The sequence below is a fragment of the Eptatretus burgeri genome, chromosome 16 (genome assembly GCF_056783735.1).
Source record: "Eptatretus burgeri isolate ZD-2024b chromosome 16, Ebu_testis_v1, whole genome shotgun sequence".
NCBI classification, from domain to species: Eukaryota; Metazoa; Chordata; class Myxini; order Myxiniformes; family Myxinidae; genus Eptatretus; species Eptatretus burgeri.
In genome coordinates this window covers 41,331,339-41,353,367 of record NC_140976.1, presented here as the reverse complement: position 1 = coordinate 41,353,367, position 22,029 = coordinate 41,331,339, and the positions used below count along the sequence as shown (strand labels likewise).

Genomic DNA, 22,029 nt, shown 5'->3' with positions numbered 1-22,029 from the left:
GTATATATATATATATATATATATGTCTATGTGTATATATGTCTATGTATGTATATATATATATATATATATATATATATATATATATATGTATATGTGTCTATGTGTACATATATATATATATATATATATATATATATATATATATATATATATATGTGTGTACATATGTGTCTATGTATATATTGTTGCGAATTCACGCCCGCCGGCGTGCGAATGGCCACGTAACTCGAATCGCGGCACGTCGCCCACCGGACGGACAATTCTGTCGTGACCCTCTCGGACTAATGCCGGGAGCTAGTCACGGGTGGGCCTTTCGGCCTCACCACGATCGTGCCAATCGGCCCCCCGCGTGGGATAGGGTTGTTTGCCAAATTCGACCTACCTAAGTAACCACGCGGAGGGTAGACCGGGCGATCGCACCTCGCCGCAGGTCGACTCCGGACACGGGCCGCTTAAGCGATCCGTTCTGTACTATCGGGATAACCGAGCGGTGTTATCGTGGGCCTCGACGGTTCCGATTAATTATCGGGCGTATTAAGCCCACTACCAACCCTTTACGTGAAGCAAGATGGAGATTCAATTAAAGAAAAGACGAAGCGAAACGGGAAAACAGTTCAACATGATGCACATTTATTCCGCGGCACACGGAGAGCACACATATACAATTAAAACAATATGCACATATATCAAATGCTACAAAAGAAACAATGACGCAGAGATACTACCGAATAAGACCAACACACGGCAACACTTAACAGTTTTACTTCACCAGACTGGCGCCACACGCACACACGTTTACACAGAAACAAAAGAAAAGGGCCAACCTCAAAGACAAGGGGGCAGACGGGGCCTGTGGGCCAATATTTGTGCGGGACCTGAAAGAGCGGTCAGGTCCGCGAGACCGGGTGGGTCCTACCCGCGTCTTTGTGATGAGCCGCAAATGTGGCAGCGCGGCGGTGCCCCTACTTCGTGCTCCTTCGCGGGTTTCGTTGGCACTGCTTGCAGTGGGGTGGGAATGGGGCCCCCTTTTCGCACTATCTCAGCGCGGGGGAAAAAGGGGGGGGGATTGTTGATGCTCTGGGGAAAGAGTATAGCTCGCTTGCTTGGGTCCTGTGACGAGCGATTCCACCGCAACCTCGTCGCCGACCGCCGTCTTCCTTGCCTCGGACCCGAACTCCTCGGTCTCTTCCCCCAATTCTCCTTAGCCGACTGCCGAAAACCACCGGGACGCCCTCTCCTCCCGACTCCACTCCGCGCTCCAAACTGACTCTGCCCAAAACTCTCTCCGCTCTTCTGCCACTCTCCACTCTTCCAAGGCCGACTCTCCCTTTTCTGCCACTCTCCGCTCTTCCAAGGCCGACTCTGCCCAAACCGACTCTGCCTTTTCTGCCACTCTCCGCTCTTCCAAAACCGACTCTCTCCAAACCGACTCTGCCTTTTCTGCCACTCTCCGCTCTTCCAAAACCGACTCTCTCCAAAACTCTCTCCGCTCTTCCAAGGCCGACTCTGCCCAAACCGACTCCGCTCTTCTGCCACTCTCCGCTCTTCCAAGGCCGACTCTGCCCAAAACTCTTTCCGCTCTTCTGCCACTCTCCGCTCTTCCAAGGCCGACTCTGTCCAGATTCGCCTTGCGCTCGGCGCTTTATAGGCCGGCAGGAGAACCCATATGCAAATTTCCGGATCAGAACGAGCTCGGGGGCGGAGCCACGCTCGCCCATTGGACGGAGAAAAAGGGGCGTGAATCTCCCATGATCCTAGAATTTGCATATCTCGATTCCACACAGATGCACCTGGAGGCGGAGCCAAACCGCCCCGCGCTTGCTGATTGGACTGATCAGAAGTGGGCGTGTCGCATTCCTGATCCAAATTCTCCTCGGAAAGGCCGCATTTTGCACTCGCGGCTCGGCGCGCATCTTGTACGAGCCCAGGACAGCTCGGTGCTCACAGGTGGTGCGGGAATGGCCGCAGAAGGAGAGAGGTGAAGGTGGTGGAGGGTTTATCGTGGTGGTTTATGGCCATGGTGCCGTTTCGAATGGTGGTGATGCGATGTTTGCGGGAGCGAGTTGTGAAGGTAAAGAGGGTGGCTGTTGGCGTTGTTGTTGTTGTTGTTGTGTGATGGTTGGAGCGTGGTTGGTTCAAAATAAAGATAGAACAGAAAAACGGCTATCTCAAAGCGTCGCAGCCCGAATGAATCACATTTATTCCCTCTAAACAACGGGTTTGGGGCTAACTACACATGTACTTAGAGATATCTCACCTACGTGACCTGAATGGTGATTTGCGAATTTCCACAACCGCAACAATATATATATATATATATATATATATATATATATATATATATATATATATATATATATATATATATATATATATATATATATATATATGTCTATTTATATATATCTTCTTCTTCTTCTTTCGGCTGCTCCCATTAGGGGTCGCCACAGCGGATCATCCGTATGATCCGCATAGTGATTTGGCACATATTTTACGCCGGATGCCCTTCCTGACGCAACCCTGGTCGCCTCTTACGACACAGGGATATGGTACACCTATTTTAACTGGGGTATACTGGTACTCATTTCGCCGACCTCGGAAGGATGACAGGCTGAGTCAACCCCCTGGTGTATTAATTCAGTGGCCCAACGGGGCTTGAACTCAGGACCTCTTGGATCCCAAGCCGCTGCCCTTACCACTGCGCCAACACCAGGCTCTATGTATATATATATATATATATATATATATATATATATATATATATATATATATATATATATATATATATATATATATATATATATATATATATATATATATATATATATATATATATATATATATATGTATATATATATATATATATATATATATATATATATATATATATATATATATATATATATATATATATATATATATATATATATATATATATATGTATATATAGTTCTGTTTCTGCTTCTTGCCCAGTTTTCCTTTGAACTTTTGTGATTGAGAGTTTGTGCCTCTATCCAGCTTGTTCACCCCCTTGTGTTCTCTCCCCCCTCTCCTTGCTCTCGTACTTCCCCATGTGCTTTTGAAATGCATGAGACAGCACTGGACTTTGCCTTAAACAAACACAACCACTGATTCTGAAAGAAGTGACGTCATTTCCCACAGATGTCCAAATTACCGATTGCTTTGTGACTGTTTCAAAACAATTTTTACTTGATATTAACAAAAAATTGAGTGGCGACCAGGGTTGCGTCAGGAAGGGCATCCGGCGTAAAACATGTGCCAAATCACTATGCGGATCATAACGGATGATCCGCTGTGGCGACCCCCTAACGGGAGCAGCCGAAAGAAGAAGAAGAAGAAGAAGAAGAAGTTAAACAAAAAATCAGGTGGAATGCACAATTGGCCTTTAACCGGCACTTCTCGTGTTGGCTAATCGTAAAATATACAATAATTAGTTTGTGACATTAAATGAAATTGGTATTACTTTCGCAGAATTAATCTCAAAGACTGCATCTTCACGATGCTCCACGATACTTTCAATAAATCGTTTTGATGCTCATTTTTGGAGCGTATTACATTGGGCAGAGTTGATTGAAAGATTTAACTGAAATTTATTAAATGTAGAGGACAAGGCTATATTGCTTGAAAATTGTATCTACGTTTTGTGTTTACGGTTATGGGTGAAACCATATGAACCTTGTTTTTTTTCGTGCGCAGGACACGGTCATGCTGATGATGGCAACAACATTGAAACCCTGGCCACAAACCTCCAGAGAATGCTCATGCAACGTGATCCTGGTTCTGTGGGTATCCCACTGGACAAAGTGGAAGGGGAGTACTTGGACTTCTTTGGAAAGCCTTTGAACTACAATTCTCACATTGCCTGCTCTATTGAAGAGCTCGTTAGCCTAATGAATGATCATTTGGTTTTATCAAGGAATAGTGGTTGTCTCAAGGTATTTGCAAAGCTCAGCATGAAGGAAAGGGGAAACGTTCGTGATCGCCGAAGCTGTGCTGCCAACTTTTTTATGTCTACTGTACAAGATCAGGTAAACTTGTACTTTCCATTTGTATTATTATGACCAGAATTGTTTTTGTTGAATAATTTTTAGATGTGACTAATGTAGCCACAAAAATCTGTTTATTTTGTATGCATTCAGGCAAGACTTTGTCTTGATGAAAGTCTGTGCTATCACTTATTGCTTCTGCATGTCTGATCAACTCTGCGTTTACACACTTTGTTTACTCATCACTTGATATTATGTGTTGTCAGTGATCTTTAATAATATTACAATAATGGGGCAAACACAGAGATTGAAAGTGACCCAGATTTCACAGGTTTGACCCATTTTGTTTCTGAAAACCCGTGTACCCGTTCTCGTGTGGTCAAAACCCATATTGGAAAGAAAGTACGATCAATTTTAAAAACGCAATGTTTCACTTCCATTCCACTCGCAAGGATTGACACACAGACTGATAGACATGTAGTTGATATGCAAGGTATCATTCTAGTCTAGTCTAATGGCTGTGTGATGTCATGGGCTTTCCCTCACCGAAGGCTATGTCGACGTCCTCCAGGATTCCACACGCAGTATCACTTCACTTCTGATCGCACCGACCATATTGCCATCACCACGAATCGACGATCTGTGATTTCCAATTCGCTCTTCCACTTCTTAGTGATATTTATCAGTACTTTTGAGTATTTTAAATGGCAGGATTTAATTTGATTAGGATTATTTTCATTCAATCAAGGTATCCACAAATTACCTAATTCAAACCGTAATAAATAAAACAAAATTAAATAGGATACAAGATACCATCTTATAGCAAAGACTTGCAGAACTACAGGCTTGAGGGCAGTGCAGTATCCCATCCTATTTCATTGGTTGGAGGGCAGTATCCCATTTCATTAATGTTTATTGCAGTTTGAATTTGGAATGGTAACTTGTGGCATGCGATATCGTTTATGTTGTTTCGTATGCTGCCTGTGCCTGCTGGTTGCATCATTTTTCTGAAAGCGCGGTTGTGCCGCTGATGCAGTGCCCCTGTTACCAGTAATCTGGTACTCATTTTGCTGACCTCAGAGGGATGACAGGCTGAATCAACCCACCTGGTGTTATTTCAATGGCAGAACAGGGCTCAAGCTCCAGACTCTTGGATCTTAGGACCTTGACCGTTAAGCCGACACCAGGCTTGTACTGTTGATGAGAAGGGCAGATGGGGAGCCACAATTTGGCCATCTGTTTACAGTAGTTCAGCACATTCTTGTAATGCCGAAGAGGAAAGTATTGTTACGAATTTCGCCCGCCCGGCGTGCGATCTGCCACGTAACTCGAATCGCGTCGCCCACCGGAACGGACAATTCAGTCGTGACCCTCCTGGAACTACTGCCAGGAGCCAGTCACAGGTGGGGGTTAAGCCTCACCACAACCCAGTCCGCATTCTACCCGCGCGAAATGGGGTGAATCGCCGAATGTCGATATACCTAAGTAGCCGCGCGGGTAGCGTACCGAGGAGTTGTACCACGTTGCAGGTCGACTCCAGACACGAACCGCTTAAGCGGCTCGTTCCGTGCTGCAGGGATAACCGAGCGGAGTTATCGTCGACCTCGACGGTTCAGATTATTTATTGGGTGTCTACACCCACTACCAATCCCTTACGTGATGCAAGATGCAAATGTCAACCAGAGGAAAGGACGCAACGAAACGGGAAACAGTTTGACAAGCACTTTTAATTCACACCCAGACAAGCACGTATTTACAGTTATAGCAAGAAGGCACATATTACAGTCAAAACAATAAAAGCAACGCAGAGTTACTACCGAATAAAGCAATGTACAAGCACTTATACGGGTTTACTTAATAGACTCGCGCCACACACACATTTACACCAAAAGCAAAGAAAATACAAGCCACCTTCACAGGCAAGGAGGCAGACAGGTCCGTGGACCAAATGAACGTGGGACCTGGGTGATCGGCCAGGTCCACGAGACCGAAGGGGTCTTACCCGCACCCTCGTGGCGCGATGGCGGGCTAGCCGCAATGTCCGCGTAACGCGCCTGACTCCGTGCCCCTGGTATGGTCGGCGAGCTCCTTTGGCGTGCGTTGCGCAGGCACATGTTGGTCGCCACCACGGTTGGGTTGGGGAATGGACGGGGTTACCGGCGCTATTTCAGCGCGGATGGGGGGGAATTGTTGATGCTCGGGGTCGGGAGAGGGGAATGGCGGATGCTCCGTCCCGCTAGCGGGGTCTCGGGACCGCACCGACTCCAGCGAACTCTCGCCCCTGAGTCCTCTTCCGCGTCCCTGCTTCATGCCGCGACTCGTCCCTGGGTGATCGTGTGGTCAAAACCCATATTGGAAAGAAAGTACGATCAATTTTAAAAACGCAATGTTTCACTTCCATTCCACTCGCAAGGATTGAATTGTGGAGTTAAAGAGCCGAAGGTGGTGGTGTTTCAGTCGTTGGCGGCTTAATGGTCCAAACTAACGATAGAGAAAGAAAAATGGCTAGCTCAAAGTGTCGCAGCCCGGATAAATCACACATATTCCCCCTAAACAACAGGTGTGGACTAACTACACATGAACTTATCGATATATCTAACCTGAGGACCTTTCTGGTGTATTGCAAATTTCCACAGCCATAACAGTATCTTCTCACACATTTGTAAGAACAAAATCGATTGTTGAGGGTGCTTGTCAAATGAGGTCACCTTCTCTCCTCGCATGCAAAACCAACTCTCCTGCAAAACCCCAGGTCATAAATTTGATCCTCTGAGAGATCTTGTCAGGAAGGCCAAAAAAGCCTGTAGTGAATACAATGCCAAGCATGGTCACACGAAATAACTTATCAGTCAGGCCCTGGCCATATCAGTTTGATTGATCTCTGCTCATTTGGTGCTTCACGATCGTTGAGATGAGTACATACTTAGACTGTAATGGAAAGTAAACATTTGAGATGAGTTCTGAACAGTTGCAAGACCATTTCATCAATAAACGACTATCTTGTTATTCTGGTGTATTTTGTCATTGACAACATCCAAATCCCGTTTTTACCACATTTGGAAAGATGAAATAGATAAAACAAAAACCCGCTTTCAAATCCTACCAACCGGTATTTTTTTTATTTTTAAATTTGTCACCTCCAACTTGCCATGTATGCAAATGTGGATGTCACCGAAACTCCAAAATTTACATGGCGGATATAGCACCACCTTTGGTGGTAGATGGTATTACAAATCATTTTCCTTTAATCTTATAACCAGAAGGGGTACCCGGTGTTGCCCAATGCTGTTCTAATCTTGTTGGGATTTTGAAGAAATCTTTTTTTTGTGGGGGTCTAAAATTTCTCTATACCCATTAAGAAATGGGGTCGTAATCATTTAATATTACCTTTCACAGAGGTAGACTTAGGCATGAGCGAGCAATAAAAATTCACTTTTTTTTTTTTTACAATTATTTTGTTGCCTAAAACACTCACTCATTGATGAACCTCAGTTTGACAAAGATCCATTTGGCCATCTCTAAAAAAAACCTGGCAACTCAGACAGACAAACATCTCATAGTATAGACAAGCCAGGACCCTTGAAAATTCCATGTAATGTAAAATGTGACTTTAAGACCTCAGCTCTACCCCTCCCCCCACTCTCTCTTCAAGCCCACTTTCTCCTCAAGCCCACTCTCTCCTCAAGCCCACTCTCTCCTCAAGCCCACTCTCTCCTCAAGCCCACTCTCTCCTCAAGCCCACTCTCTCCTCAAGCCCACTCTCTCCTCAAGCCCACTCTCTCCTCTCTGCTCCCCCTCCAATCTCTCTCTCTCTTTCTTCCCCTGCCCCCCACCTCTTTCCCCTCCCCTCCCCTGCAGCCAGAAAGGGCTTTCAAAAGGGTTTTATATGGTATTTCAAAAGCTTTCAAAGTAGGTGTGACATAACTCCCCCCCCATCTCTTCTCCCCTCTCATATCTCCTCTCAATCAACCACTACCCTCTCCTTCCTTTCCTTTTCCAATCCTCTCCCCTTACTTTCCACATGGCTGGGAAGACCTTTCAAATGTGTCCTATATAATATGCATTTCAATTAAAGACATCAAAGCTTTTTAACTTGCACTTTTCAGGATAAAACCACAAGCAGATGAAGAATAAGCACCAAACGAATTTATAAAGTTACAATGTAATGTCCTCAACGTTGATTGGTTGAGAGAAAAAAATGACGGGATTACCTGATTGGTGGGACCACAGAGTATCATGAATAATGAGGAGGCAGAAATGAACCGGCAGAAATGAATAGGTGGAGATGAATCACCAAGAACTGGTGGAAATGTAATGCTAACTAGCTGAGGGCGAGTGAGAGGTGGGGGTGGTTTCAATGACGACTCAACATTGACTGTGGTACAGTTGTCACACAGTCAGGCCACATCATAATCAAAATAGATATATAGTTTGGAGAAATTCTTTCTGTCTACAAAGAATCGGGTTGGTTGACCTGATTAATGTGGCCTTGATTGCACGAAGGTGAGCTAAACTTTCATCCTCTACTCGAGATGAACAGAGGTGTGGGAGGAGAGTGCTGCATTTTATTCGGAAGGGGGGGGGGAGCGAGTAGGGGACAGACAGACAGACAGAGTGGGTGGGGGGGGGAGGAGGAAAAAAAAAGAGATAGGTGAGGTGTGGAGGTGGCATTAGCAAAGAGTGATATGTTATGCTTAATGACCGAACATGAATTAAAAAAAACTTGTCAGAACAGCTGTACATACAAAGGCACGACAGAGTTTGTGAAGTAATCCACAGGCACATCTGCAAAAACTTTGATATCCCAGTTCCAGAAAATTTATGGGAACATGAACCATAAGCATGGAATGAGAACATGAAAGTACCGCTCACGCATGACCTAATGATCCCATCGAGCATGAACATGGAAAACGAAGCGTTGCGACCAGATATCATACTTAGGTGCAAAAAGAGAAGAAGGCATTCCTACGTGATGTGTTAATAACAGTGATTTTGGACTAAACAATGCAGAAATCAATAAATTGACAAAATATCACAACTTCAAGAAAAAAGTGAAAATTTCCTGGAAGCTGAAAAATGCCAAAGTTATACCAGTGATAGTTGGAGTTATGGGAATGATGACAAATAACCTCATGGAGATATTAACCATCCCTTGGGAATATTTTTACAAACAAACTACAGTTGGAAGCTGTCCCAGGCTCAGCAACGATCCTTAACGAGCAGGTATTGGGTCGCTGATGACTTCGCGTGATTCGAAGGTTGTAAGCACATTAATATAATCGTTGGGCAATTCTTTTCTTACATTTGAAACTCAAAATATGCTAAAATTAACTTAAGTGAAAACTTATGTCAGTGATCGAAAAACAGTCCGGAAGTTACTGAAGATGCTATGATGTCACGTTCTCCGAAAACTTTGTGAACATTCGGAAACAGCGTGTAAACAATGGCGAGATGCGAATCAGAGAGTGATTTCAGCGGCGATTAAATTGAGTGTTTTCATTCCGATATTGCCGAGGACGAGTCGGAGGATGATGGGAATTTATATTATGGAGTTTCTGGCCCTGAGCCATATAAATTTGAGCCACTTGCAAGTGCAAGAAAACGGCCTATTTCCTGTACAAGTGGCAGGACTGACTGCCAGCTCAGGGGGGACGGAAACCTCACGTGGAACAGAAGGGCAAAAGCTCGCTTGATCTTGATTTTCAGTACGAATACAGACCGTGAAAGCGTGGCCTCGCAATCCTTTTGACTTTTTGGGTTTTAAGCAAGAGGTGTCAGAAAAGTTACCACAGGGATAACTGGCTTGTGGCGGCCAAGCGTCAATAGCGATGCCGCTTTTTGATCCTTTGATGTCGGCTCTTCCTATCATTGTGAAGTTGGATTGTTCACCCACTAACAGGGAACGTGAGCTCGCAAGAATAAGGTAAGTTTGGTGCAATTTGAGCTTTTATTCGTCGAGTTATGAATGTTTCAAGTTGAGGGCGCCTGGCGCGTATGGCTGCGGGCGCCTTGGCTAGATCTAGGCCGTGGGGCTTTTTCCACAAAGATGAGGTTTAAAAATCATTTTTCATCCCAATAAAGGTTATCATCACATGCCTGACTTGTTAAGCTGTCGGATTATGTAAAGATTGTTCGTGGATGGTTGAATATTACAGTTTTATGACTTTGACAAAATAATTTTAAATAATGCCGAGAATTCCTCTGGTGAATTGAGATTTTTGCTTCGATCGACGTTGCGGGTTCGTTTTAAAGTCGATTCAAATTCTGTTTTCGGTTTTTGCAGTCGCTTAGGATGCTTAACACTCGGTAGTTGTGAAGTTTGTAAAATTCCGATATTTTATGAGGTTTATGTTTGATGGCGTGCATGGCTGAGGGCGCCTTGACCAGATGTTAGGCCGCAGCGCTTTTTCCACAAAGATATTGTTTAAAAGGCAGGGAAAATTCGCCCGTTTTGTTTGTACAAATCTTATCCACTGCCGGCGAATGTTTGATTCCTTCGGGAATCTTCGGGAGCGATTACCCGTTTTCCAGCCATTTTCGCAAAACATGACGACACACATACGAGGCATGATGTACAAATATCCAAATAACTTTGTTCTACAATTATTCAAAATAAAAAGGATAATATAGACAGTTGCAAGCTCAAAAAAAGCGAAAGAACGGCCCGCTCAACTGGACACTTCTTCAATGAGTAAGTGAGCTTCCACTTTGTTTTGGAGAACGTGACGTCACCATCCATATATGGCACGCGGCTGTTTTTTTCAACAGCCTTGAGAAATAACAACTTCGGAGTTCAATTTCATTAATTTTCCCAATTGTTAGGCAACCACAATAGTTTGCATCGAACTATTTAATGCACATATAATCATATTGATAAATTTTCAGAACATGTTTGGTGACCCGCAACCTGCTCTTTAAGAGAGCCCTCAGCGCAAATCTATGAGAACAGAAAACTTTATAGCTTGGTCCATGAATCGTGACCCCTTATCAAAATGAAGATGGATGCTTTGAGCCCACCTTGGGAGGACTTCATTCCACATTCTGAGACTCGCATATGAAGATACCAATCAGTGACATGCACACACGCACGCACACACGGAGGTGGATACTTTGAGACCTGGAAAGGCTTCATTCCACTTTCTGAAGGCTGCATATGGAGATATCAACCAATTACCAATGACTAATACATACAAATGTCTCTGGACGCGTCCGGGCGATGCTTGTCTCCGGACGCGTCCGGGCGATGCTTGTCTCCGGACGCGTCCGGGCGATGCTTGTCTCCGGACGCGTCCGGGCGATGTTTGTCTCCGGGCGATGTTTGCCTCCGGACGCGTCCTGGCGATGTTTGTCTCTGGGCGATGTTTTATTTCTGGATGTGTCCAGGCAGTAATTAACGCACCAGTGCACGTCTGCCTTCCCTTCCTCTCACCTCACACTGTCTTCCCTTCCCACACTCCTCCTCGCTCCCCTCTCTCCTCTCTACCCACTCTTTCACCCACCCTTCTCTCCCTCTTCTCCCCCCTCCCCCCCCCCCTTTAGTACTCCCGTCAGTGAAGCGACGCGTGGTGTTTGCTCATGTAAAATAAATGTCAGTGTGTGTCTGTCCGCCAGTCACTCCGTCTTCTCCAAAACCATTAAACCTGGTGGCTCCAAACTTTGCATGCATACTAAGGGAATTTCACGGTCGTGCATGAATGAAAGATTGGGTGTTTGGTTGAATTTAAAAACACCCCCTTTTGATGATAATTAATGGCCTTATTTAGTTATCGTTTGTCAAGCCATCATCCTTGGTCAGCTCCTGAGTCAGCTCTGTCAGTTTGCTGGGGTCTTGATTCACCATTTTGTTCAGCCTGCTCAACAATGCCTCGCCTTGACCAGGTCGCGACGGTTTGTCAACGATAAAGCACTCAAAAAATTTTTTTTCACTTTTTTCACTCGTATCATCGAATGCCTCATCTTCATACGGTCTATTAGCTATGAATCGCTGCATACATCACAATGCTTATAAACGCTCGCAGACGCCAGTGTTCATGCTATAATTTAATTTCCGCAAATCCGATAAGGCCTTAGTTATTTTATAACTTGGTTTACACAGTTCTTCAGTTAAAATGTAGGGTCGGAAGGTCGAAATATAAATATAATTTCAATTTTTAGAAAGTATAGATTTTTATGATTGTTTTCGGATGTTCCATGGAAAAGACAAGGGTAGGTGGGGGGAAAATAAATATGAGGCCCCGCGAGGAGGAGTGATGTAAGCGACATTTTTTAATGATATGATGATGATAGGCTCGGATGACAGGGTAAGGGTTAAAATAGTGCTATATGGCATTAACTCCAAAATGGCCGATGTGTCCCTTCCATCACTCCTCGCGTCGCCATATATATGTGTGTATATATATATATATCCTGGACCAGGAGGATTTAAGAAGACATTGAAGATGGAAGACCATTCAAATGCAGAATTCCCATGTTCACTGTATCATCTGATGTGAAAAACAATAAAGAAAAAAGAAAAAAATAACACTGCATCATGCTGGATATGATTTAAAAAAGGTGTCCACTTGGAGTCAACATGCTCAAAACGGTCAATCAGAGCCATAACTAGCTCTTACTTTTCAGCGGCCATCTGATCGTACCATCTGCCCATCCCCCATGAGCTCATCAAAGGCTGATTTCTGGTCCGTTGAAGGCTGTATATCAGCATCTCGCAGGGAAACTTTGACGTACTTGGCACCGAAATCTTTCAATACGAACAGCGGTGTACAACTTTCGATGGAAACAAAATCGGTACGATCAAGAGTAGCCTGCGAATCATCCCTGCTGCTGCACTGAATTGATGCAATTGTTCGGCTAGAATATCCGTTGTCAAGATGTTGTGTGATTAAATCACCAATACAGTCACTCAAATTTATACCGCTGACATACTTCTTAACAATCACTTTTGCCCCAGAAACCACAGTCAATCTGAACCATGCTGGCCATTGCTCAGACGCCATGATCGAAGACTACTGCGCAGTTTGGTTAAAGGTGACTCAGCATTTTGGTGTGCGCGCGCGAAATTATATTTTGAAAATAAATGCCGACGTTTACATTTCGGGTTTTGAAACTTTTGCACCTTCGGCGGAAAATTTATAAATATAAAAGGCTAAAAATGTGCTTTATATTGTTACGAATTTCGGTCCGCCCGGCGTGCGAACGGCCACGTAACTCAAATCGCGACCGCGTCGCCCACCGGAACGGACAATTCAGTCGTGACCCTCCGTGGAACTACCGCCAGGAGCTAGTCACGGGTGGGTCTTTCGACCACACCACAATCATGCCAATCGACCACCCGCGCAGGATAGGGTTGTTCCCCAAACTCGACCTACCTAAGTACCTGCACGGGTAGTTAACTGGGCGATCGTACCTCGCCGCTGGCCGGCCGAGGATACAAACCGCCTAAGCGGTCCGTTCCGTGCTTCAGTGATAACCGAGCGGTGTTATCGCCGGCCCCGACGGATGTGATTATTTACCGGGTGCTTACACCCTTCTACCAATTCCTTCCGTGATGCAAGATGGAACTTTCAAACAAAGGAAAGGACGCAACGAAATGGGGAACAGTTCGAAAAGCACATTTATTACGCACTCAGACAAGGCAAGCACGTATTCACAGCCATACAGTAAGAATGCAATTTACAAGCAAGAGTTACAACCGAATAAAGCAATGTTTATTTACATGCACTTAAACAGTTTCTACTTTACAAGACGTTGCGCCACAACACGCATTCAAAGAAAACACAAGAAAAGACCCCCTCATAGACAAGGGAGTCAGACTGGGCCCGTGGGCCTAATGCGCGTGGAACCTGGATGAGCGGCCAGGTCCACGAGACCGAAGGGTCCTACCCGCGCCCTCGTGGCGCGATGGCGGGTAAGCCGCGATGTCAGCGTAGCTGCGCCTGGCTTCGTGCCCCTGGCGTGGTCGGCGTGCGCTCTCTGGCGCTCCCCGTCTGCCTTTCTCGTCGGCTTCAAGCTCTGTCTCCCGACTCGACTGCCCCGCCGACACTGCTGACTTGACTGCCCTGCCGACACTCCGCCGCTGCCACTCCACTGCTTCCACTCGGTTCTTAACTTTTCTGCCGACATACTGCACCGTGAGCTGCGTTGTGCTCGTGCTTATATTGCCCGGGGGAGGGGTGTCTATGTAAATTTCTGGATCACAGCGGGTTCGGAGGCGGGGCTATGCCACCCGATGCTCAGTCATTGGATGGATGAAAAGGGGTCGTGGAAGCATTCCTGATCCGATTTTTGAGGCAAAAGGAACGCATTCACAACCCATGGCACGACGTGTGGTAGAAAGGCGGAGGTGGTGGGAGTTTGGTTGTTGACGGGCGTCGTTTGAGAATGGCGGTGAAGCGATGTTTGCGGGATGGAGTTGTGGAGGCAAAGAGGCGAAGGTGGTGGTGACGATTTGGTTGCTGGGGTGCATTGTTGGTGGTGGCGATTTGGTTGTTGGGGGATGATTGGTCCAAAATAATGATAGAGAAAAGAAAAACGGCTATCTCAAAGGATCGCAGCCCTGTGAATACGGAAATTCCCTCTAAACAACGGTGGGGAAATCTAACTACACACATACTTATCGTCATAACTGATCTCAGGACCCTTTAAGGTGTATTGCGAATTTCCACAGCCGTAACAATATTTATATTTCATTTTCTGCAAATATTCCATCGGCGGATCTGTAAACCAAGTTATAAAATAAGTAAGGCCTAAGCCCTAGAATCTCTTAAGCTCACTCAAATTTCAAAATTTTAACTTCTTAATTGACCTCAGCAGCAGTTTCCGACTGAAAAAAAAGTGTTCATTTATCCATTTCAGACATTGACATTTTGGGCATCTCAAGGTGATGGTTGTTAAAACCGATCCCTTATCGCTTGCCAGCATTGTCATATTAAGCTCTGTCCGACATGTCAACCAATTTACGAATTGGAGACATGAACTTTTTCTTTTTTTTTTGTTTGCATTTGGAACTGCTGCTAAGTTTAATTCCCCAGCTTAAAATTTGAAATTTGGCTCGGGTGAAGAGATTCTGGAGCTTATCGCATTTCAGCTATCATGCTTATGAACATCCAGAGAGTTGCAGTCACACATTATTTGATACTGTGGTTATTTCTGGATTTGTCTGGACGGTGGTTATTTCCGGACGGTGTGTGTCTCCGGACGTGTCCGGACGGTGTGTATCTCCAGCCGGTGTTTATATATGACCGGTAGAAAATGTATTTCAGACATTATTTTGTTTCCATCTTCACTGTTATTCTGTGCAGAAAGAATCATTTTGAAGAGACAGTATAAATCGTAATTAATGTTCCACTGCATGTCTGCCTTCCCTTCCTCTCACATCATGCTTATCTCCTCCCAAACCCCTCCATCCCCATGCAACTCTGGATGTTTATCGGCATTATAGCTGAAATGAGATAAGCTTGAGAATCTCTTAACCTGAACCATATTTGAAAATTTTAACTGCGGAATTGAACTTAGCAGCAATTCCAACTGCTTTAAAAAACAAAAGTTAATTTATTCAAGTCACATATTGTTTTGTTCTCCTGTCATCTCTGGTCATCTCCGGATGATGTTTAGTACGACTCAGCCTGCCGTGCCTTATCAACCGTATCGTTGGTGTGCTTGCTTGAGTGCTTATTAGTCAGATAAGGTCAGTTATGGGAGCCAGCGCCAGAGCAGCATGTCGTTGCGTCCACTTTCCGCCGGTATTCCAGGGGCCTCCGTCTGGCTATCCCCCAGGCAGATGCCAAGCCCATCCCCATCTTCTTGAGATGCTGATCACCCTGCTGCAACCACGAGGCACATGGTCGGCCCATTGGCCTCCTCCACTCGTGAGGCTCCCTCGCTGAGAAAATCTGGTGAGTAGGATCAGCGTCAGGAAAACGAGCCACATGTCCATACAGCCGCAGCTGATGCTCAGGTAACAAATCTCATTTGAGTCTCTTTCAGCAACTGCTCGTTGGACACAAAGTCTGACCAGCAATAGCCAAGGGTTCTCCGAAGAGACGTGGTACTAAAGGAATTAAGTCTCCATCTCAGATCCCTGGTCAGAGTTGGTCTCACATCCGTATCATTGACCACAGGTGATGCTCTACCTCCTCACAGATTCTTCCCACATTGACCTCCTTGTGTTCAATGGGGATCGGGGGAGTGCTTGTCACACTCCACATGTTTCGATTTGCCCGCCGATCACATCACGTGCCTTGTGGTTGAATGGCTTGGATTAGCAGGAACAATCGTCTGGGTCGCAGACAGACGATTGCTCTGTGTGGATTATGCGGTTTTACCGTGTGAGACCTAATCCACGGCGATGCTCACCTTAACAGTCAGGAGGTGCATCTGATGTACAAACGATGAATGTGGTCATTGGTTAGATATTTATCGGTATGCCATCCTGATGAGGGCAAATGAGTCCGAAATCTAGATCGGTGGATCCGTTTGATGTTTAACTGATGTTGACCATATAATCCAGGCCGAGGCCTCTGTGTTGGAGGTGACGCTTTGGTGTAGGACTGTGTCCAACGGGGATCAGGGGACTGCTCGTCACTCTCCACATGTTTCGAGATATATACATATATACATATATATATATATATATATATATATATATATATATATATATATATATACATATATATATATATATATATATATATATATATATATATATACATATACATATATATATATATATATATATATACATATATACATATATATATATATATATATATATATATATATATATATATATATATATGAACATATTAATGTTTTCGATAAAACTTTGAAATGATGTAATATTGCACTATAGATCATTTGTGTAACAAATGTTTAAAACGTTCCTTTTCTGTTTTCCTTTTCATGATGTAGGCATGTGCCAGTATACCTGAGCTCAAGTCAAGAATCTCTTTGATCCTGGAGGAATCCGATAACATCACTATGTCTGCACTTACAAGGCGTTACAGTGAACTGTTTGGGACTGAACTTCAGCCAGAACAGTATGACTTCAAAAACTTGAATGAACTTCTGCTGACAGTGGCTGATGGCTACATGCTTCAAGCTGTGGATTCCGAAGTTATTTTGGTGAAAAAAAGTGAGCCTGCAAAATCTTCTTTGAACACACGTGTTGTACCTGGTAAGAATATATAGTGATTCAGCAATATCAGATGAGGTAATTGGCATTGTTGCTTCTACTATTAATGTTCCGGAGTGGGGACCGCTGGGTTGCACGCAGAGTGAGGAGCGCTGGGCACAAATCAAGAGAGTACAGTATAGAAGTGCTGGAGTCTAATCAAATTGCACCACATTTTTCATTTTGCATTGCATTTTTAAAGGATGCACCAATAGGTTTGTGACAAAAGAAGGTTCCATTTAATTGAAACACTTCTAAAATTATACGCCAAAACAATTATTTCACCTTTTAATGGTATAGCATGTATTCTTGTGATAATATATTGATTTACATTGCTTAAATTCTCAGGGAGGGGGAGTGGAAATGGGTCTGCATGACAGAACACATTGATGATTCACCCTGACTGTGCAACACCAGGATGACAGTTTATCGCTGGGCCGAGATTCAAACGCAGTTAAGACTGTTCAGAGATGAGTGTGCTCACCTATGAGCTATTGTGCCAGCCCTCCTCCTTGCCCTCATCTTTACATGTACGTTGGACCCGCTTAGCTGGTTTGTGAAACATGCCAACCCCCATGCATTCTACAATAGTGCCAGGTTACATGATGACTCAAATGACATACAATTACAATTCATTTGTTTGTATTCCTATTGGGAATTGTGAGACTGCCTCCACAAATCGATCAAATAATGAAATAGTTGAAAGAAATTGGTTAACAGCCATTCACTCTTTTGGTTCCTTAATTGATGGGGCCACCAAAATACAATTCAAGTTCGCATCAAAATGTTTCTTCATGGTTTGCAGTAAGTTGATATTTATTTATTGTTATTATTTTTTGTACCAATCACAAATCATCATTGTGATGTCTTAACACGTATCATTGGTTTTTAACTTGTTCAACTGAAATGATGAAAGCATGACCTTACTGTTGCCATCTTAAGGACTCTGGTCTTAGCATGAGCTACAATTTGTTTTGGTGAGACCATAGTTTCCTAACTATCCTGTGGAGTCTGTCAACTTTGTTGTTTCTTTGTGGAATCAAGCCATGTTATTGGATTTTCTCTCCTCATAGTGTAAAAACGCATTAATCCACAGCACTGCAGAGTGTTTTTCTCCACGGGTGAATGGGGCTTTGTCACTTTCTACTCTCATGGAGACAATGTAGTCCAACTCTCTCAAGCCCATTGGTAACTTTTGGTTCAGGTTTGAAGCATAGTGCCTTTTCACTGACCACAAAAGTGTGGTGGCCTCAACTTCTTCTTTTACTTCCACCCCCCCCACTCCCCAGTTTTCGTTTCCTGCTTTCTTTGCACTTTGTTCTTCCCTATCCCCAAAGCCGATGCAATCATTAGGCAAACTAGTCGGTCGCCGAAAGTGGCAAAATTTGGGGGCGGCAAAAATAAATGAACGAACGATTAATGAGATTACATAAGTCAACTAGAAAGACAGTCGGTAGAGCGCATATCTCCACCATGCAATGCCTCATTCAGGAGAACATATCGGGCCCAATACATTTTTCAAATATGCTATATATTGTTTTTGGCCCCATCTCTCAATGGTGAAGAATCACTTTTAAAATTAAAACACTCATATCTGGATTCGGATCTCCAAAATCGAATAAATTAGTCCTTTTGACACACCCAACTTGTCCACCAAGTTTCATCCAAATCCATCCACAGCTTTTTGAGATATTGTGTTATATATATATATATAGTTTTTGGCCCCATCTCTCAATGGTGAAGAATTGCTTTAAAAATTCTTGTAGCCAGAGCATCACCAAAATCTAATCAATTAATCCTCATCATACACACAACTTGCCCACCAAATTTCATCTGAATCCGTCCACCACTTTTTGAGATATATTGTGCACAAACAAAGAAACACAGACAAACTGGAAGAGAACTCGGTAGAGCGCATACCTCTACCACGTAATACCTGATCCACGAGCACATATCGGACCCAATAATTTTTTGAAATATCATGCTATACAGTACTACTGTATATCGTTTTTGGCCCTATCAATGGTGATGAATCACTTTTAAAATTAAATTTCTCCTATCCAGATCCAGACTCGGATCTTCACCAAGATCGAATCAATTCGTCCTTGCGACACACCCAACCAGTCCACCAAGTTTCGTCTGAATCTGTCCATAACTTTTTGAGATATCATGCTATATATCATTTTTGGACCTATCTCTCAATGGTGAAGAATCACTTAAAAATTCTAGCAGTCTGATCCGGATCTGGATCGTCACCAAAATCGAATAAATTCTTCCTTGTCACATACCCAACCTGTCCACCAAGTTTGATGTGAATCCATTCACAACTTTTTGAGATATCCTGCACAAACAGACAGACATGGGTGAAAACATAACCACCTTCACCTTCGGTCGTGGATGTACCAAGTGGACCATCTATGTATTTTTCCTTTAATATGATCTGTTATGTTAGTGGACAGCTCTGCATGCCAGATGAAACTACCCCCCCCCCTTTACAGGAAAAACCAGAAGGTGCCGCTGATGCAGTGCCCTCTGCTGTTTCAGGCAGGAATTTGACCATGGTGTCTGTGATAGCTCATCTACTCTTTGCAACACTCGTTTAACGTCCATCCGAGGGATGGCACACACATTGATGATACACCGTGCCATGAAACACCGGGATGACAATTTATAGCTGTGTCGGGATTCAAACCCGGGCTGTACATCTTAGAGCTGAGTGTGTATATTTCTAGATTTAGGGCTCCTCGGCCATCCTTTCAGCCCCTGTTTTGAAGTAAGAACCATGAACGCCACCTGAAAACTGTGGGTAACTGTAGTCGTGTCGTGGACTGAAGCAGCCCGGGGGAGAACCAATGGTGCAGGATTGCAAGGTAAAAAAAACAGCGAAGGGGCAGAGTTATCTGGTGGAGTGAAAACTCAGAATTCGGCACATTTGGTGTAAGAAGAATTTCCTGGGGACGTCGATTGAATTGCGAGCCATTGCAGGACTACTTCGAAAGTTAGCATAACCACAAGATGTTTTGAACTTTGTAAAAACAATAAGCTCACATATGCCCCCAACACATTTATTACTCTCGGAATCCTCTTCACCCTTCCTGTTTCTGTGGCTAATGGTGAGCGAATCTTTTCCAAGCCAAAGCTGATCAAAACATACATCTGTTCCTCAATGACTTCTGGGTGCGTTGGTCCATTGGACCAAATTTTCATTGGTCTTCATGGCCTTTTAGCATACCTGCCATGCTCTACTGCTTGAGCATTAGCTTGCCTTTCACCAAGCCCGGATGTGCTTGAGCCAGCATGGGAATTGTATATTCATAATTATTATTGCCAAATGATAAACCTTTGTTTTATTGTAAATATTATTAGTATTAATGTCATTGTTTTTTGTTATTTATTTTGTAATTACAATGCCATGCTGTGGAGGGATCTATTACTCCGCTTTCTACACCGTAACATGGCATGCGTTTAAAACATGGGAATTCCTCTGGGTTCTTTGTAGTTTGTTAGTATAGTTGATTCAGAAAGTCACGACGATCATTTCGATGCATCACACTCCACATCAGAAAGCTCCAACACACACACACACACACACACACACACACACACACACACACACACACACACACACACACACACACACACACACACACACACACACACACACACACACACACACACACACACACACACGGTTGTTATAGAACAATTGACCACCTACTACTGAAGAAGGCCATACTTGAAAATTGAAAAATGCGAAGAACGAAATTGTCCACCACCTGGATAAGACTATAAGAAAGCCTTCGATGGTGTCCCACATTCATGGATGATAAAATGCATGCAAACATACAAAATCATCCCCAAATAATCAAACTGATTGAGAAAGCAATGGAATTCTAAAATACCACATTGATATTTCAGCACTCAGAAGGAAATATTGAAATACCAGATGTGAGGATATGGTGTGGAATCTTACAGGGAACAGTCTTTCCCCCCTTTTGTTTTATCTGGCTCCAGACCCACTGAGGAACCTCATCAACAAGCAAGGACACAGATACACCCTAACAACTAATAGAAGAACATCCAAAGAAACAGGAAAGGTGACACACCTACGATACATGGATGATTTAAAGCTCTTCGCACCGAGTGATGAAAAATTGACAGAACAGATAAAACTAGTTAAACGGTTCTCTGAAGACATTTGAATGGAATTTGGACTAGATAAGTGTGCCAAGTGCACATTTGTACAAGGTAAACCAACAAAAACAGACAACATAAAAATGACCTTGAAACAACAATACAGCAGTTAAAAAATGAGACATCATACAAATACCTTGGAGTAGAAGAGGGCCATCAAATATGTCACAAAGAAATGCCCAAAACAATCACCAAAGAATACCTACACAGAACAAAGCTGATCTTGAAAACTTACCTCTCCCCAAGAAACAAAATCGAAGTCATACACCAACTCACAATGCCAGTGTTCCAATGCAGCTGTGAGATAATAAACTGGCTGTTTGTCAAACATTCACCTTGTTTCACCAATTTCTTCCTTAATGTCTCAATAAGTTGTGACCTCTGAATTAAAAAGTAAAGTTTAATATCTCAACAAATATTTTGAGCAGATGGTACAAATTCTACGAGAAGTAAAAGTTGCGAGGAGAAACACCGAGTCAAAGGGAAGTACATTTAGTGGCAGCATTCGCTAATATTGAAATGGGGCTTCTGCATTTGTGCCATTATAAGACCCACTTCAGGATGTTGTGCTTCAAAATTGATGAGGGACCTTCCTTAACGTAATGCAATTTTATTGCTCTATGATGGAATTTGCTCTCAAAATGTCATAATGAT

The 22,029-nt window shown here is 43.6% G+C and overlaps 1 protein-coding gene across 8 annotated transcripts in view; it reads left to right on the top strand.

Moving 5' to 3' along the window:
• The window catches only part of LOC147010935 (uncharacterized), a 234,455-nt gene that overhangs the window by 35,714 nt on the left and 176,712 nt on the right, over positions 1-22,029 (top strand). For 7 of the 8 annotated variants that reach the window (XM_085859819.1, XM_085859817.1, XM_085859816.1 and 4 more), the window contains 2 exons: positions 3,721-4,052; positions 16,920-17,184. In XM_085859819.1, coding sequence (XP_085715945.1) covers positions 3,721-4,052; positions 16,920-17,184 — 597 coding nt within the window. The remainder of the gene's footprint in view (positions 1-3,720; positions 4,053-16,919; positions 17,185-22,029) is intronic. The other variant, XM_085859814.1, reaches the window with a different exon arrangement.